The sequence below is a fragment of the Xyrauchen texanus genome, chromosome 8 (genome assembly GCF_025860055.1).
Source record: "Xyrauchen texanus isolate HMW12.3.18 chromosome 8, RBS_HiC_50CHRs, whole genome shotgun sequence".
NCBI classification, from domain to species: domain Eukaryota; kingdom Metazoa; phylum Chordata; class Actinopteri; order Cypriniformes; family Catostomidae; genus Xyrauchen; species Xyrauchen texanus.
Window position 1 is genome coordinate 7,034,011 of NC_068283.1, and position 20,062 is coordinate 7,054,072.

Consider the following 20,062-nt stretch of genomic DNA (forward strand, 5'->3'; position numbering starts at 1 on the left):
ACAGCAGCTGGACTTGTATGCTGCTTGTTTACATAGGCTAAGGTGCGTTCAAGTCCTCCTAGGAAGTTCATGAGGCCAGAAATTGTAAATATGTAAATATGACATCCAAGTGATTTTAGTCGGCAAGAACGGTTTTGCAATTTCATATTTCTTTCTCTCTTTTTTACGTAGGGTATACTAGCTAAGGCAGGAAGCTTATTTTGCACCAATATTCTTCATAAATAGTACAACAAATTCATTCAAACTAAACTTGATAGTCAAAATCCTCAAGTAAAAAAATGCTGTTTACCATTATTCTTAAATCGGCACGCCCCCAACTAGAGTTAGTGCACAGAGAAAATCTCGAGTTTCCCACTCGTAAATACAACTTTGTGGTGACGCTCGTGTGCGCGCTCAACATAATATGATAATTCAGACATGACTTGAACCCACCAAATGAAAATAGCTGGACGGGAGCGTTCCAAAGATGACCGCCGAGTGGACTGTCTTTTTTTTTTTTTTTTTAAACATTTTTATGTCTTTCTAAATAACCACTGAATAAAAAAAATACCTGTTGATGGTGATATCTAATTAATAGGATGTGAGAAACTTGCATAAGTGTAGCCACGCACTAAAACATAGATTTTTTATTTGTATTTATTTTCATCATGCACCTGTAATATAAGGATGTTTTTAATGCAAGCACTTGGTCATTTACTTCATTGCCTCTCTGGACACGTATTCAGATTCGGCTAAATGACACTGAATCTTTCTTAATTGGCATTGATCGGGTAACAGAATGATTCAGGGAGTCGACTCTATCCAGTGCATCGCTCGCAGCTGACATGAGTCGTCGCTCAGCGCGATTCAGGGGGCTGAGGTAAAATGGTTGCGAGCACTCGTGTGCCGAAGCTCCTCAGACGGTACAAAGTCGCAATCGCGGCCGGTTTAACGATCTTGCTTATCCAGGGGCTGGTGGTATGGAGTCTGCGGAGTCTGGAAGAGGGAGAGGCTGAGGTAGGCGCTGTTTAATGAGGGTGAATGTGTTCTCCGTCCCTCAGTTGCATGATATGAGGGGTTAGGATAGCATGCTAAGCTAATCTAAAGCCTGTCAGTCAGTCAATTAATTTAGTCAGCAATAGTAAACAAACCGTTTTAGTGTGTTATCAGAGAAATATAGTAATGACATATGAAACACATCTACAGATATGATGATCAAATGCTGTGTAGACGATCATCCAGAGCTATTTGTTTTCACCGGCGCCGGGGTTTACTCAGTGTGTCAAACTTAGTGGGCTGTCTACGTAGACAGCATTTCTTTGGCACAATATTCTCAATACGTATTGAGCTGTCTATGTAGACAGCGCGCATCATAGTCTCAAAACCTAGTGAGCTGTCTACCTAGGAATTGTTTATGAGCATCATGATGTCAAATTCTGATGAGCTTTCTTTGCGGACAGCATCTTTGAGCATCACTTGATTAAAATCCAGTGAGCTGTTTGTCTACTTGGCCAACAACTTGTGGCGCCAAAACCATAAATTATTTTGAGCTGTCTACACAGACACCATTTTTGGGCATTATAAGTTGTAACCTCAAAACCTAGTGAGCTGCCTTCTCAGACATCATTTTTGGGCATTACAGTACCGAAAACTAGTGAGCTGCTTTTCTAGGTAGCGTAGGTAGGCATCGAGACTAGCAAAGCCTAGTGAGCTGCCTTCCCAGGCAGCATGTTTGGGCAACTGTCACATACACCATTCTAATGCGACCCGGTTAAACCCTGAATTATTCATGTGTACAGAACACTGAAGAAAGATTTTTGAATTAGTTTAGTGAGGAGTAAAAATAGTTTGATTATAAATAGTCTGCTACTTGTCATCTCCATAGACACAGAATAAGCATGTTTGGCATTACATAAACAGAAAATTAAGTGAACCCTCGGCGCTTTTTGTTCACTATAGGCTACATGTTATTAACGAACCGTACAACAGGCTCCAAGCGAACCGTACTCAGACCACCTCTCGAGGTGAAATTAACCAAGTGTGAAAACACTTTTAGTGAGCTGCCTACCTAGGTAGCATAGGTAGGCATTGTAGTCTGAAATCCAAGTGAGCCATATTCGTAGACACCATTTTTGGGCAGGATTACTTCACAATCTAGTGTGCTGCCTTCCTAGACAGTACTTTTAGGCATTACTGTATCAAAACTTAGTAAGCTACTTATTTAGTGAGCTGCCTACCTAGTGAGCTGCTTACCACATGGGTATGCATCATAGTCTCAAAGCGTAGTGAGCTGTCTTCGTAGACAGCATATTTGTTATTACAGTATTAAAACTTGGTGAGCTGCCTACCTTGTGATCTGATTGCATAGATGGGTATCATAGTCTCAAAGCCTAATGAGATGATTGAAACTTTGTGAGCTACTTATTTAGTGAGCTGCCTTCGTAGTAAGCTGCTTATCTGGGTAGCATAGGTAGGCATTGTAGTCTCAATGCCTTGTGAGCTTTCTTCGCAGACACAAAACCTAGTAAGCTGCCTACCTAGACACAATTTCTGGGCATCTTAACCTCACTATCTTGTGTGCTGCCTTGCCAGACAGCACTTTTGGGCATTACTGTATCAAAACTTAGTGAGCTGCCTACCTAGTGAGCTGCTTACCACATGGGAATGCAGCTTAGTCTCAAAGCCTAGTGAGCTCTCTTTGTAGACACCATTTTGGGCATCATAACCTCAAAATCGTGTGAGCTTCCATGCCAGACAGCACTTTTGGGCATTACTGTATCAAAACTTAGTGAGCTGCTTTCCACATAGGTATGCATCATGGTCTCAAAGCCTAGTGAGCTGTCTTTGTAGACACCATTTCTGGGCATTATAACCTCAAATCCTAGTGAGCTGCCTACCAAGACAGTATTTTTGGTATTACAGTATCGAAACTTTTTGAGCTACTTATTTGGTGAGCTGCCTTCCTAGTGAGCTGCTTTCCTAGGTAGCATAGGTAGGCATTGTAGTCTCAAAGCCTAGTGAGCTGTCTTTGCGGACACCATTTGTGGGCATTATAACCTCAAAACGTAGTTGGCTGCCTACCTAGACAACATTTTTGGTCTTCATCGTATCAAAAAGATAGTGAGCTACTTATTTAGTGAGCATTCTACATTGTCTCTACATTCTTAAAACCTGGCGAGCTTTCTTAGACAGAATTATTGGGCATCATAACCTCACAAACTAGTGAGCTGCCTTCCGAGATGGCATTCTTTGTGAATTATTTTATCTGTCTAGGAAGGCAACTGAAAAATGTTGCTGACTTGGAACTTATCAAAGCATGCTTATAGTGCTGTTGAATGCTTGAGATTCCCCAAATGACTGGCCAGTAGTTGGCAGCTCACTAGATTTTTAGAAATCGCCCATAATTGAGTACATTTTTCACTTAATGAAGCCCAGTGATGTTCATTGACTCAGTTCGGCATTTACAGATCCTACAAGGTAAGAAAGTTATTTCTGTTGCATCAGACAGGATTTGTAAACTGGATGCCCAGATGTCTGTAACTAATGATGTTGTCTAGTTTTCAAACATTTGAGCTGGTTCAAACCCCAGCAGGTTTGATTTATGAACACAATATCATTACTGTGCCCTTGATCACTGAACCTCAGGTAACTCCATGAGAACGGAACCTGTAATTAGTCTTTTGGACTGGATAAAAGCCTAGCTGAGTAACTGATGAGTAAATGAGTAAGTGTCTGCTGCTCAAGGTTACAGTAATTTGAATCCCTCTGGGAAAGGTTACGAGTTGTGACGAGTATCAGGAATGTGCTGTCGTGTCTGGATTCCTGCTCTCAGGAGAATAGGGTCATTCAGCGTTTCACTGCTGTCCTGCACTGAGCAGATTCTCTACCTGAGCTGTGAATATTGGAACAGTCTTAAATGTATAGTTCACATAAACATGAAAACATTGTCATCATTTACTTTCCCTCATGTTTTTTCAAAGCTCTTTGACTTTCTCTCTTGGTACAGCAGGGAGATTTTAGCAAAATGTCCAAGCTGCTCTCTTCCGTTCGATGAAAGGGTTGACTAGAGGCAGTCAAGCTCCAAAAAAAGCACCGTAAAAGAATCATAAATGTAGTCCATATGAATTGTTCATTGTATCCCAAGTAGTGGTCGACTGATATATTGCAGAGGCCGATAAATTGGCTGATATTCTGACTTTTTAAACTATCGGCATCGGCCGATTTAGTTTCTTGAGGGCTCCGAAAATCACCTGCTTGCATGTGAAGCGACCGAGTCATGTAAACGATCATTCGCGGTTCGTTTTATTGTTACTTGCCATCGTGTTACTACAATAATAGACCAGCGTGCAACACAGTCTCATTTAAATGGTCCAGATATCAGAGCCACGCCAGACGCGTTCGAGCTCATAATGTTAAAGTTCTCATCTGTTTCTTTCTCCCTCTTTCTCCTTAACAGTTCCCTTTAACGTTTAACTATCTTATGTGGCTAGGGCTGGGACAACGCGGCGATGACGTCGACGCAAAAAAATACGTCGACGCAAAATATGCGCGTCGATTCGTCGGACCCAAAACAATGATGGCGGCGCCGGAGAGTAGTAGCAAAACGAGCGGCTCCTCAGACTATCAGATGTGCAAGGCGGCATGCACTCGTTCCTCTAAAGTATGGGAATTCTTTTAAATTAAAGGAAACAATTCCGTGATATGTCGTCTTTGCAAAATGGAGATGGCCTTCCATTCTAGCACCACGGCAATGCACCAGCACCTGAAGAGGCGCCGCGCACGCACACGCACACACACGCACACAGTATTCTTAAGGTGAAAGGAAAGTGTCAGAGTGCAAGTTGTTATTTGCAAGTGAATGAAGATGCTTTTTTTTTTTTTTTTTTGGGAATTTAAAGAGCAATAAACCTTTATTGCAATGTTAAGGAATTCTTTTTTTTTCATTCAGATGTAAATCAACATGTATAAATTGCTATTAGTCAACTAATGGGGAGGTAATCGAATCGAAATCGAATCGGACTGGAAAAATGAATCGTTAGATTAATCAATGCATCGAAAAAATAATCGCTAGATTAATCGTTTAAAAAATAATCGTTTATCCCAGCCCTATATGTGGCTGTTTGTGAGTGCATTCTAAGCCTTCTAAGGCAACATCATAAATGAAATAAATGTGTATGAAGTCAGCTTCAAAGTCCAAGCAGTTTCTTATAAAGAAGCCTGCTGATCTCTGGCTGGTCCTCCTGTTCCCACAATCCATTGTTTTTTGTGTGGGCTGCAGACATGTGGCAAATACCCAAACATGCTGTGTTGTGCCTACAGCAGGAAGTGGTGGGAGTTCCTGGTGTTATTCCTCCTCCTCCCATTAAATACTTCCAACACCACATTGGCATGCAAGTTTGGAGTTGTGGTAATGTTTGTTTTTTTTCCTTTTTCTTTAAAGTCTTGGTTTTTGCATTCCTTTCGGAAGCTTTTCTGTCTGAAGAACTGCATGTCTTCTTATCCTACTCGTATGCATATCGACAATATGAACAACTCCAAATTACAAATAGAAGTGACCAATTTTCATAACTTATGAAATAGTAATACTACACATAGTATAAAACACTCAAAACGTCATAAAGCTTGGATAGTTATTTGTCTTTGGAAATGTCTCAATGAGTATAATGCAAGCACTCTCACCAAAGAACACTGGTGGCCAAAAGTTTGGAATAATGTACAGATTGTGCTGTTTCTTAAGGAAATTGGTACTTTAATTCACCAAAGTGGCATTCAGCTGATCACAAAGTATAGTCAGGACATTACTGATGTAAAAAACAACACCATCACTATTTGAAAAATAAAGTTTTGATAAAATCTCGAAAAACTGAAGATTTCATACAAAGATGTACACTGCAGTCTTCAAAGTCAAGGAACAACTGGCTCTAACAAGGACAGAAAGAGATGTGGAAGACCAGATGTACAACTAAACAAGAGGATAAGTACATCAGAGTCTCTAGTTTGAGAAATAGACACCTCACATGTCCTCCGCTGACAGCTTCATTGAATTCTACCCGCTCAACACCAGTTTCATGTACAACAGTAAAGAGAAGACTCAGGGGTGTAGGACTTATGGGAAGAATTGCAAAGAATAAGCCACTTTTGAAACAGAAAACAAAACAAAAATATAAGTGTGCAAAGAAACACAGACATTGGACAACAGATAATTGGAAAAGAGTGTTATGGATCTTAATCCCATTGAGCTTTTGTTGGATCAGTTAGACTGTAAGGACTGCGAGACATGCCTGACAAGACAGTCACATCTATGGCAAGTGCTACTGGAATTGTGGGGTGAAATGTCACCTGAGTATCTGGACAAACTGACCGCTAGAATGCCAAAGATCTGCAAAGCTGTCATTGCTGCACATGGAGGATTTTTTTATGAACACTTTGAAGTATTTTATGAAGTTCTGAAAAAAAAAATGTCAAATTGCAGTAGTAATTTTCATGTTATTAATGTCCTGAATATACATTGTGATCTGTTGAATGCCACTTTCGTGAATTTAACTACCAATTTCTTTCCATAAGAGCAAAATCTGTAAACTGTTCCAAACGTTTGACCTCTAGTGTATATCAAGTAAAAAGCATGTATTTGAATGTGAAAGCAGAGTTACATATACAGTGTCTGTATATACAGATGTGAAACATTTGTTTGGTTTCGCTTGTAATTTCATGAAAAGAACAGAATATGAAAACACGGTTACTTGTATGCTCCTGAATAAAACAAGCCCAAATACAAAGTGATATAATCTGTAGATCTTGACAGAGTGAATCAGCATCATAGATGCTTTAGGTTTTGCCCATTTCTTTTGTATGTTAAATCACTATTCTCGATCGATGAAATAATAAAGTGCCAAATAATCGGTGATCGGTTAATAATTATATAATATATATGTGTGTGTGTGTGTGTGTGTATATATATATATATATATATATATATATATATAAGGCTAAAGCACAAGACATTAACACCCTCACTAAGAAACTACTTCTTTAAAACAACACTTTTTAAAAATATAACATTTTAAAAGGGGGAAAATCCATATAGGCTAGTCCAGAGTGTCCGCTAAGAAATATTAGTGCCGTCAACATGGCCGGGAATTATAAAATTTACTGGACAAATTGGAAAAAAAATCTCTTCATCTAATTTCGGTGTTCATTTTGTGCTGTAACGCGATGGACCATGCATAATATGCAATATAATAACGATGCAATCAAGTCAAGTGAACAACAAAGTTTGTTCATTATTGATGCTTTTCCATAATTATAATAATAATAATAATAAAAAAAAAAAACTCAAATCATGGAATTAGCATCTAATTAAAAAAGAAATTGCATTCAAAACAAAAACAGAGCAAAGCTTAAGCTAAGCTGCAGTTTACCACATATAATTTCATTGTTTGGTTATGTCATATAATCTCTCAACATGGCTAATTTCTTTCTCTTAATTTCTATTACTATTTTTCTCTAAATTTTACATAACATCAGCAGCAAAAAGCTTCTGTGCTAAGTGTGCAGCATTTCTCTACAGTTTGAGAGGCACATACCTGGTGTCCTCCTCTGGAACATGGCAATGCAAAGCTGTTTTAATGCAATTCTGAAGAGGGAAGACGGGAACAAGACAGGAATAACACAGGATGCTTTTTACAGTGTGCGGGACACAACCCGCTGTAGTCGTGGATAAGGGCTTCACAAGCTATCAGGAAAGTTTAAACCTCTGTGGCATCAACTAAAGGGGTTACTGATGCTTCATGTTAATATTTTGACTGGACATTGTGTGAAAATGTTTTTTTGTTTTGTTTGTCAGACATTGGGCCGCTTTAACCTTCAAAAGGCGGTTTTAACAACTCATGTTGTTGGACGTATTCAAAAAGACGAACGGTTTAAATCAGTCTAATTCTGAATTCTGCTGGAAACACAGAATCAACCATCTTGAACCATCAATTGAACAAAGTAGATGTTTTTCACTATGATGGCTGAGAGCTTCTTTTTGCTAAGACATGGAGAATCCACCAATGGTTGGAGTAAATTTAGTCTGTAAAATAGGAAGTCTATGAATAGGAGCGTCTTGATTTGGCCTGAAGAAGCCTCAGTGCTGGAACAGATGCCCAGCTTGGCAGGAGGTCCACACAGAAATGGAAGTGAAGCAGAAATCAATGTCTGGCACCCAGGCTGTGTTGAAGCTGACGGTAAATGCTGCCCCTGCCAGCTCTAATCACGTTTTCACATTGTCATCGATTAAAACACATCCTTGCATTGAACGTTGCATTGAGATGTGTGCAGCCATGTGCTCGAGTGCATCCTGGATTGAAAACATGCAGCTGAATTGAGTTATTATAGATTGTCTTTGGAAGATCATTGCTGAACGAAAGGGAAGTTGTGTCTGGCAGGGCTCCAGACTAGGGCTGGGGCGGTATGGATTTTTTCTAACCGCGGTTGAAAAGCAAGATATTATCGCGGTATAGCGGTAAACCGCATTAAATACATTACATTGGATCAGAGAAGTGTCCCCCGCCCGCCCGCCCGACAGACTTTGGCGCACACATCAGAAGTCGCTTTTGATAGACAGACTTTAAATATTGTCACCTACATCCGAAGAAAAAAAACGAGCACAATTTTAAATAGTAAATTTTTCATCAATCAGTAATTTGGCATGAACTAATCACTGTATAGATTTCCTTATTTAAGATTATTCTCAGATACATTCGCATTGAAGATGGGTCAGACATGATTTTGACCACTTTATTAAGTTTTGTTTTGTAGAAAGCCTTTCTTTAACTTAAAATTTCGTTTTGTATAAATTGTATCTTAATTTTAATCACTGTTTCATTAACTAATTGCCTGGAATTAATAAATAAGAAGCAAATATAGCAGACATATAATCAGCAGCAGGACGTGGAAGCGCCGATGCGATCTCTTGCGCGTGAGCTCTCTCATAAATGAACCGAAACTCGCGGCTAGGCCTACTGCCTCACAGACATGAGAAATAAATAGAAATCTTAAAATGCATTTTAAACAAAATTCAAAACAAAATGATAAAATTTTAGGCTACAGTAGCCTAGTAGTCAGGTTTGCCAATGTGTGTTACTATTTATTTATTTATTTTTATCCCTGTGCGCCAATCGGAAACGGACTTCACTGCTGATATTCTGGGGATACAACATAGCCAATAGGCTATAGCCTACTAGGGACTTTAGCCTTTAAAATATCTTTGCTGCATTGGATCAGTCTCCTTTCTAGAACAGCCAAGAGCTTTCTAGCCTCGCGGCAGCAGCGCTTTGCATCGCTCAGGCCTTAAAACAGTCAGCGCCATGGATGCGGTTTTGAAAATTTATCAAAAAACGTTGGTGCGGACAGATGAGTTTTGTGATGCGGTTGCGGATTAAATAATAATAGCCCATCCGCAGCATCTCTAATACAAATGGAATGTTATTATGTGTCATGGAACATTGCGCTCCCCAACTCGCTGAAAGGTCGGATTTGCTCCATATTTTGATAAGTTTTGTTTAGAAAACCTTGAATCCATGTAGGCTAATATCATTAGACATAATCCATATCATTAGAATCAATGAATCCATGTCATTAGACACAACGAATCCATGTCATTAGACACAACGTGCACACATGTGCAGGCCAATGTTTTTTTTGTTTTTGTTTTTTTTGCGGTGACGACGGTGACAAGCTCAGACCCGCGGTTGGAGTCACGTGACCGCGGTAATGCGGTAACCGTCCCAGTCCTACTCCAGACTGTGACTAAAATGGTCACATGTGACCAAAAATAATTGATTGCGACCATAATTTAAAATCTAGTCGCCATTGGTGACAGTCGGGTCGTGTGCGTTCATATGCGGTTTCGTCAGATATCACCTTGTGAGTTCTTGAATACATCTAGAGAGCGCGCACCATCAGTGTGTCTCGAGACCCTTTTCGCCCGTTCTGTTGTGATGAGCTCGCTGCACCGCATGCAACAACAACAAACCCAGTGCAAGAGACTCGTAACCAAATGACTCTCTTGAACCGGGTCTTTATCATGAATCTCCCGAAAAGAAATAAGGGCGTAAACTCAAAAGGCATTTTCCAAACGGCATTTGTGCACCCTTGAAGTACATTTCGGGAAAGGGACACCACTTGAAGTGTCGTTCCAAACAAAAGTAAGAAAGTTTATTTGTTCACAAATTGCCATTTTACAAGACTTTTAGCGATGTGTAACTGCAATGCCATGCTCCCTTTAGATGGCCCACATCAAGAGCTTTATCCTTTTGTAGTGATTAGGGCATAGGGATGATCACTTTCGATTGGAATTTGCCCAGGATCTCAGGTTAGCAGTTTGAATCAGTCACTTTGTCAGCGATTCATCTGTCAGCGTGTTCACAACTGGGAGCGCATGCATTTAAAAAAAAGTCACATGTGTAATTCGGGCTTCTTTATAATTTAAAGTCCAGCACCACTTTGAGTCCAAAGGGTAATGCAAACTTGTGGATCTTCTCAACTATATACAATACCGGTCAAAAGTTTTGAAACACTTGCCTGAAATGTTTCTCATGATCTTAAAAATCTTTTGATCTGAAGCCGTATGCTTACATTTTTTAAATTAGTTTTGTAGACAAAAATATATTTGTGCCACCATATTCATTTATTTCATTATAAAACTAAAATGTAATTAAAAAGTTTTTGAAATTTAAAGGGTAACTAAACACCTGCTCAGAGTCTGACTCCACCCACTAGAAATATTTGAAAATGCTGGAAAAGTGGGGAGACCCCGGCGGGGATAGAGGGAACGAACCGAGTGCGGGGCTGAGCGGGGTTGGCACCTGAGACTCGTAGTGACGGATTAATTGACAGCTGCTGTCAGACTCTATGTTATTATTATTCCTCATACGGTCGCAAGACGACATGTACATGAATCTGGCGTGGTGAGCTGGAACCTGCTTACGCCAGCTGTCACCGCTACGCCACGAGTACCGCGAACAGCCAATAGGAAAATTCAACTGCAGTAGCCAACGTTCAACCTGAAGAGGGCAGCACTCAGACGTTTTTACACCATATATTGTAGAATTAAAACACTTTATACACAAATGTCAAAAAAATTACTTGAATCAATGACCAGTACTAATAAAGCCCCATGCTTACAGATCATTAACTAAAAAAAGTTGGTTTAGGGTTTAGTTACCCTTTAATGACTTGGAGCAAATAATAAAGAAAAGCAGCCAATAAGTGCCCAACATAGAATACTCTTTTTAAAGCATCCCAGGGTGATAATTCTAGGCACAGGGTGACTAATTTGAAGTTATAATACAGTTTTGATTTATTTTGGATTTTGTTTAGTCACAATCTAATTCCCATTGTTGCATTTATTTTTTTATTCACTAATATGTAAAGAAAAAAAATCATAATAAAGTTTGACCGGTAGTGTATACTCTTTATTAAACCTCAGATTAACTGGTTATCAGCTGTCTTCCTTCTGCTTTCTATCTTGTTTCAGAACAACAATCTAAATCGAGCAGTTATATGATTTGGAGACTAAAAACAGCCATTTGGCTCTTTAATGTTTTTTAGTCTGGAGCCCTGTCTGGTCACTGTGGTGGCGGCAGCTGTTTCAGGTACTAAACAGACTTTTCTAATCGTGTTCACACTGCACACAAATCCAATTTGTTTTTCAAACCCTATCTTTAGGACTGACAGACCACACAGACATTTCATAAAGGATGGAATCGAATGTGTTTGTTCAGGCAGTGTAGTCAATATCCGGTATGCTTACATCTGTTGCCATAAAAGTGTTAAGATTAGTGGTCGACCGATATGGGTTTTTCAGTGGCAGATACTGATGCCAATATCTAGAGAGCAGGATGGCCAAAGGCTTATATAAATACAGAGAAACATAATACAATTTAACAACAGCAAATCGAAGTACACAGTTTTTTAAATAAACACTTATTTAATGCAACATTTATTCAAATTTGAAAACTTGAAAAGAAAAAATCTTAAATCGAAAGTGTTGATTATTCATTGGCAAACCTATTGGTAGATTTTGGAACTGACACAAGGGAAAGTTAACACTTCTGTTCATCGGCCAAGCAAATACGGTTATTGCCCGACGCCAATAATCTCAACATTTTCAAATATTGGCCGATTACCAGTACTTTCATTGTACAGACTACACTTCAGCGGTTCTCAATACCACAGCCAAATTAAATTTGCTGATTAACTTTATTTTTAAAGTTAATGATTAATTTAGTACTAGCCTAACAAATTAAATTAAAACTATGCATGTAAACAATGCTCAAGTTTAAGCAATAATTAAAAACAATGAAACAATCAGTAATAAAACTAATTAAAACAAAGATAAACATTGGGTATCTGACCACAGTAACAAGTAGTCAAATATGTTGTATATGTATCTTATAATGTATTCAAGTTTACATTCTGAAATAAAAGCCCAATGATTTTGATATATTGCACTTTTACACAAAAAGCTTTCTTCATAAATTTAAAAGCATTTTTTCATTTAGTGTTTAATTGTAAACAGGACCTGTTGTTGAAATACAGGCAAATCAGCTCTGACACTGAGATTAAAGTAGTTGATACATTGACAGAAAAGTTAAATTGTAAAAAAATAAAATAAAAGATTAATTGTTTAAACTAGGGTTGTCCCGATACCATTTTTTTAAGTTCTATTTTGTCAAATAAAGTGCTGCACAACCGAGCATCACAGATGTTAGATATTGCTTACAATTACCACTGATTTATTATTATTATTATTATTACTAGTAGTAGTATTACAGTTAATATTACATAACTTTAAAGTAGTGATATATTTCTGACATACGTTTTTTTCCAATCAGTTTACGTTTTGACTGAGCTTTTATTTTGAATTGTTTCTGTGTTTTGACCAAGGAGATCTGATTCCCACTCTGGAAAAGCTGATCGCTATGTGACTCTGTGATTATTAAACCGCAAAATGCTGCTATGTGTACTCTGTATGTGTCTCGCGCTACAACTTGAATATGCACTCCGTTTACTGTCATTCAAACAGAGAGCTTGATGCTCATGATGTTGTTTTAACTGTATGAGCCTTGGAGGAGGAGCTTTAACAGGTACCGGCATCGGCATAACACGGTCACCACACATTCACAAGTGCTTGCATTTGAATCGCATGCAAACTATGTATTTATCCCATTAAATTGCAGCTTTGCGGTTAAATAATCTTGGTAGGACATAACATGATTTTAATTTGTGGGCTGAATGTTTACGTAATGACATTCATACATCAGATGGTAACGGTTTTTGTTATTGGAGCATTTTTAAGAGTGCCAGTACATGAGTGTGGTATCGGACCTGATATACAAAAATACACACACTCACAGTCACGTCAACGCATAACAACACATGTCAAACTCGCTTCATTTCAAGTAGCCCGCGAGCTCATTTCTGAAACATGGGATGGCAGGTGATCGCAACGTTTTAGTGAACAGTCAGTTAGTGCTTTCCTCGTGAATATAAAAGAGCCTTCCTCTGTCATCTGTATGTTTTGGAGCGCATTTTGCTCATTTCAAAAGAGGAATGAAACAGTGCTACATGGGTCAACTATCAACACGCAGTGTTTCCCATTAATTGACTAGACACTGGTGGCCGGCCACAGTCAGCTCCTCACCCGTTGCTGTAAACTCACAAGCGCACTACACGCAGATATCTGCACTGGAGTATTCCTGGATCTGTCTAATGTTATTTGGTTGAGGAGGACGACAAATCTTTGAGGTAAGTAACGTCCAGCCCTCTACATTGCGAGTAAATCCCTCGCACATACGAATAAATTATGCAACCAAAATAAAACGTCTGTGTTATCAGCCACTGGCAACAAGTAAATATTAACATTTCACTCGACCCTTTTACTGAATAAAAAGCAGTTGCTTAAGAAGCTGGATTCAACCTTGTCTTTCCCTGCATGATGTCACATGCGCACAGGAAAAAGCACTTGTGTCTCATTCAGTTGAACTCCGAGCATCTCAGGGAACCGCTCGACGGACGTCACGAGCAGCTCTCTTCTCAAGCGCTCTGATGTACATACCGTCAACAGAGGCTTGCACCAAACTCCTGCGAAAATATAAAGGTATAAATGTATTTTATGAACGCAAAGCGCTCCAGTTTCAATTAAGGTCCATGTAATGGCAAATATCTGTGGTTATTGTGGGTTTATTCACGCAGTGTTACAGTGTAGCAGTGAAACAGAGGAGATGCCCTGCTATATTTCTGTGGAGATGATCTCCACATGATCATGTGTTCATGAGAAATTTAAGGCAGAAATATTATACTGTTGCATGATATTATAAAATGTAATAGCAATACACATTGGCTGGGTTACAAATGAAGCAAAAGAAAACAAAAAATGTCAAGTCCAATGGATCAATAGTAAATCGGACAAATATATATATATATATATATATATATATATATTAGTTATTTATATATATTTTGATAATTAAAATATTGTTAAAATGTTTAACTTTTTACACTTTTATATTTGACTGTCATATGTTTTGAAGCCTGAAAAGGAAATCATACCCTTATTTTATTTTTTTTATATAACCCAAGCTAAATTTGTATAAATTACTTTGTTGTGTGCATGAAGCACACATAGTGAGTTTGTGTGGTAATTAATCATCATATTCGTGAAACACATAAAACAGACAATTAATCATCATAGACACCATGTTTATATATATATATATAAACGTCTTCTAAGTTAAATGAGGCCCTGTGAGAGACTAGTTAGCACCACGGACTCTAGCTCTGAGTGAAAAATGTGGGTCGGGTAGTGTCAATCCAGCTAATTTTAGCCAATCGCTTCTAGCGAAGCAGGCCTTGGCTCTGTTTGTGAACAGCTGTCAATTAAACCCTGGCTGGTGGTGAAGAGCATCATGTATATGGGGAAGAATTGGGGTGCTGTTTCTCAATTCAATTTATTTGAAAGTTGCCTACCTCAGGTTTAAGAGCACAAAACTGTTTACAAGCGCACAACACTAGCCTCTTTATTTTGCTCTCAAAGTGCACCAGATGGAAATATTTAACTTTAAAATGGATAAAATTTTCCTATGGGGCAGCATGCCCCCGAACCCCCCTAGAGGATCTGAGGTCCACCCCCCATAGTCTCACAAAATCCTGTGGGAAACACTGAACACAGCTTTGCAGGGGAAATGTAAACATCTTTACCGCCATTCTGTCCAAGGTACGCAAGTATTGTGTGCATGCTGCTTCAAGGTTTGAGGTCAAAATAAGAGAATAACTTGATTATTTCAAATACCATGTAAACGTTATATATATATTTTTTAATAACCTGATTTTTGGGAGTTAACAGCCTATTGGGGTGCATGTAAATGGGCTTAATGTCACAATGTAAAACCCGTAAAAACTTGACAGGTTTCATTAAATTCCCCCTTATTCCACTGTAGAGGCAATTTGTATTTTAATTCAATGGCAGTAATTGTTTTCTGTGTTTGTGCTGAGCTCTTACCCAAACCTAATTCTGTCACTGCCCATTATGAAACCCTGCTTCCTCCAGATTCCCTCTACTAAATGAGGTAGTGTGGCTAAAAATAGCCCCACCAGGAGCTGAGGAAACAACAAAAATGAGAAAGAAATCAAACACGTTGTGCTTCTGGGCTCCCCGAAACGTTACCAAAGTTGTGAATTACCGTATCTGTCTGTTCTAAAATGAAATTGTCCTATTTTGACGTTATCGTAAAAAATGGTCTTTGATGTTGGCTGACGTACACGATCATAACATATGTGATGCTTTTTCTTTTTTTTTTTTTTAACATGTGCATGCTCCAGATATACAGAAGGAGATCACGTCACTTGCGCGAGTGTTTCTGGGTGGTTCGCACAACACCCATGCATGCATTTGCTTTCCACATGAGACAGCGTATTTAATGCTTATAAAGCGGCGAAAGGAAGATTAATCTAATAAAATTTGCTTCACTGGCACAACATTTTGCTAAACTTTCCAATGCAGGAAAACCCCCGGTATTAGCATGGTGTCACACGTCTGATTTATTTATTCTGTTTCCTCTTTAGCGGAAGCACAGGCGATCAAAGTTGCCTGACCACAATGGGCGAGACCAGAAAATGGACCCGGTGGCCTCTAAGAGGCAAAACACCCTTTCTGGGGCAAACCATGGCCAGTGGAGGCTGCGCCCGGATCGGACAGCTGTGACCAGTATTATCAGGAGTGAGTCTAGACGGAGAATCAAGCCCTCTTTGAAGGACAAGGGTCTTGGCGTGCCAGATGATAGAGTCGTAGTGGAAAAAGTTGCCCACTACGATCCCTCTAGCAGCCGTAACTTCAGTGAGACTCGGGCAGGCGAAATGGGAAAAATCCATCTAGTGGCACCAGGAGAACCAGGCAGCGTTGAGGGTGCTCCTCAAGTTCAGAATAGTGACTTTGTTCCCAAATGTGAGATCTCGGGCAAGGATGCCCTGTCTGCCCTCCAACGTGCAGGTTCACGGCAGTGTAGACAAGAGATCGCCAACATCGTATGCCAGCACCAAGCAGGACAACTCATGCCACCATCTCTGCCACAGTTCTGCCTACAGCATGGTAACTCTTTAAAGGCCTGAAACATACTCTGGTAACTTTGAGCGTTGCTGCATTCCAACATGTAACTCAATCACAATTGCTAAATGAACGCAATCTCGAGTTTCTGTGTTGTTGCTTTATAACGTGTAAGTAACTATCGCAATTGATAATGCAATCTTGTGTTTGTGCATTGTAGCATTCCGATGTGTAACCCCACAAGAGATTGGTTGAACGCAATCTCGTTGCATTTGATAGCTCAGCGCAATCTTGAGTTTGTGCTTTTCCTCAACAATCGCAATTGATAATGCAATCTCGATGTGTAACTCAATCGCAATTGATAATGCAATCTCGATGTGTAACTCAATCGCAATTGATAATGCAATCTCGATGTGTAACTCAACAATCGCAATTGATAACACAATCTCAAGTTTAGTATTTTTCATTTTGCGTTTCAGCGTGCAGCAATTGAAAACTCAGCGCAATCTCAAGTTTATGCATTGTTGCGTTACGATGTGTAACTTAATTATGCAACATGTCAACTACTGTCTTGCTGGAGCAACATAAGTAAACAAGCTAAACTTGAAATTTTTACAGCTAGCTACATGAATTAAAAACACTGTTTAATGGAACACACATTCAAAGACACATAAGAACGCAATATTTTTATGGGGACCATGTGCTTGTAGTATATTGGCCAAGCATTCGCGTCTGCATACTTCTGTGAAGTAAATTTTTTTGGCTTCACAATCTTGCTTTGTCACATCCAGTCAAGTTTAAAGGCTATCATGATTGACAACTATAGTTAAGGGTTATTTATCTCCTCGTCCCTCTTTAGTAATCTCCAGTGCTGTCCAGAATGCAGATTTCAATACTGACCTCTCCAAGGTTGAGAACCCGGTCAGATTGGTATTTGTGCTGGTGGTTCACGGGCGAGCAGTCCGACAGTTGAAGCGTCTCCTCAAAGCCATCTATCACAAAGACCACTTTTACTACATCCATGTGGACAAGGTAAGTTAAACAAGTTATTTTTTTAAAGGGATAGTTAACCCAGAAATTAAAATCCAGTCATTATTTATAGTGATGTCCTGATGCCATTTTTATTTATTTTTTTGGAGCAAAGTACAAGTATCGATACTTCCTTTTCTGTACTCCCTGATATGATACCTTTTTTTCTTTTCTTTTTTGTAATGTTGCAGGTTTCAAAATACAATATGGTGAGACTGATGATTTGTGACCAGAAAGTTTATTTTTACTACTCAAAAGTTTACTACTCATTTTTAGCGGTCACAAAATGATCAAAATCAACAAATTTCACAGAAAAAAGTATATGAAAATAATCACTAAATAAACCAAGAGAAGCTAATCCGTGCGCTGAATGTTTTCAAAATGACATATGTGCATCAGATGGTGACTGTTTTTGTTATCGGAGCATTTTTACGAGTACCAGAACATTAGTGCCAGAGCATTTTACAAATACAAGTACATGAGAGTAGTAACGGACCCCATATCAATACTGGTATCGAGACAATCCCTAATTATTTATTCACCCTAATTATTCTGCTTACCACCACAGAATGACACTTGCATATGCCTGCTGCGGTTGCAGTACAAAGAGTTGCAAAGAATGCAAGCTGCTGCTCTCCGAAGGCAATAAATTCAGAGACATGTAACTGTGAGAAATGCATTATACATTATTATACCACGGGTCTGTTGAATGCTTGATTCTGATTGGTTGATGGGTGTTCTAAGGTGTGCAATTATTTTCCAGTAAACGCACGGCTAGGAAGTAGTTCCAGGTCTTGACCGCATAAATGTTCCATATCACTTCGGCAGATTAAGTTATTTCATAGAGCCGTACAGACTACCACAGCAAAATATCCAATTAAAACAAAGACATTAGTTAAACTTATCGGATAAGAATGATAAACAATGTCTATAGATCCTAAATTAATTTCCATTTCGGTTGAAAAGAGAAAAAAGTCTCACCCACACTTACACACATATGCACACACACGCACACACACACATTGGGCCCTTTCCCACCTACAGACCTGGTACTTTTCCTTTGGTAACGTTCTAGATGAGAGTTCTTATGAGGAACAGAACACCCAAAGAGACATTTCCCCTGTTGCATTTGCACTCACCAAAGAAACCACCGTAGTGGCGTCATCTAATATCGACCATTTTATTCTGACGTTATTTGCACACGCGATTCAATAGCAACAACAGCAAATCACAGATGGAGGATCTGAGCTACACTTTTGTTTGTTTAGGGCTTTTTTATACGAAGTGTGACTGCATCGGAAATCGTAGATAGCTGCCCTATCAGTTAATGGTTTAAACAACAGTGTTTTTGGATGAATGGGATGTACTGAACAGTTTAAAAAGTACCTCAATTCATCCTACCTTCATCCATCCGTATACAGCCTCTGAAGGTTGCAACTTTTTCCGGTTTTCGGATGCAGTCTGTGTCTTCAAGTTACGGTTTAAACTGGGCATGTGTGTCATGTATGCAGTGCTCCGTGTTGCAGCCGGTGTGAGAGATGAGATGAGGCGGCAAAAAGCACTCTTTAACCATGCTGCACATGATAAACAATTGTACATAAATTATTGTACTGAAGTACTCACTCATTGACTTAAGAGATCTTGATGCAAGTAAACCACACACTAACAGGTGCACATGCAATATTTCCTTCATGATTAGATTTAATGACAGTTTAGTGTAAAATAAACTCAATAAGCATCTGATTATTCATGTCTGTCATCCCAGGAAAAAGTCGTAGTAATCAAGAATATTTTCTTTAGTCACACAGTACAGATGTGATAAACTCATAGTGTCTCCCAATGAAGTCACACATGCAATTGTATGTTTTTTTTTTCTGTTAAGGGAATTGTGAAATTAGCACAATCCTCTCAGTTGCAGGCTAACATATCTCTATATGTCCCTATACTCTCCAAAATTGACTACCCTGGAGTAGGAGCTAAAAATGTCCCCTAAAACGGCTTTGAAGACCTATAGTTCCTTAGGTGCGAAAGTGGCGAAATGCAATAAGAGTCTCCTTATAGAGACTCGAGTCGCGACCAACAACCAGAGCAGCACCCCTGCGACTTAATCAATACAAAAATTTCTATATTATCCAAAATAACTTTTGTTTCAATGTATTTCGCCCTAATCAGCCATCCAAAGCTATAATGGAAAGCACCGTCGCCCTCCCCTCTCTTTCACTCTCACACAAACTCTCTCAGGAGCAATGTCAGCGCACCCATGTGACTCAGTGGGATTGTAAACAGTTGTTTAGCAATGGAAAAGCTAAATACAAGAAAGGTGACACTCGCTGCTGCTGAGAAGTATATTTAACTTTGTTGCTCCAATGCTGAAAAATAGCGCATCCTGCGTTGCTAGTTCTTAAGTGATGTTTTTGAACTAACAATGAAGGCTTGAGCTGTATCAAAGCTAGATACACTTGATTGATA

General features: G+C 39.0%; 1 protein-coding gene across 1 annotated transcript in view; it reads left to right on the forward strand.

Moving 5' to 3' along the window:
* The first annotated feature begins 849 nt into the window (after positions 1-849).
* The window catches only part of LOC127648065 (xylosyltransferase 2-like), a 34,061-nt gene continuing 14,848 nt past the window's right edge, over positions 850-20,062 (forward strand). The window contains exons 1-3 of the mRNA XM_052132656.1: positions 850-996; positions 16,087-16,609; positions 17,424-17,596. Of these exons, the coding sequence (XP_051988616.1) occupies positions 865-996; positions 16,087-16,609; positions 17,424-17,596 (828 nt within the window). The 5' untranslated portion in view covers positions 850-864. The remainder of the gene's footprint in view (positions 997-16,086; positions 16,610-17,423; positions 17,597-20,062) is intronic.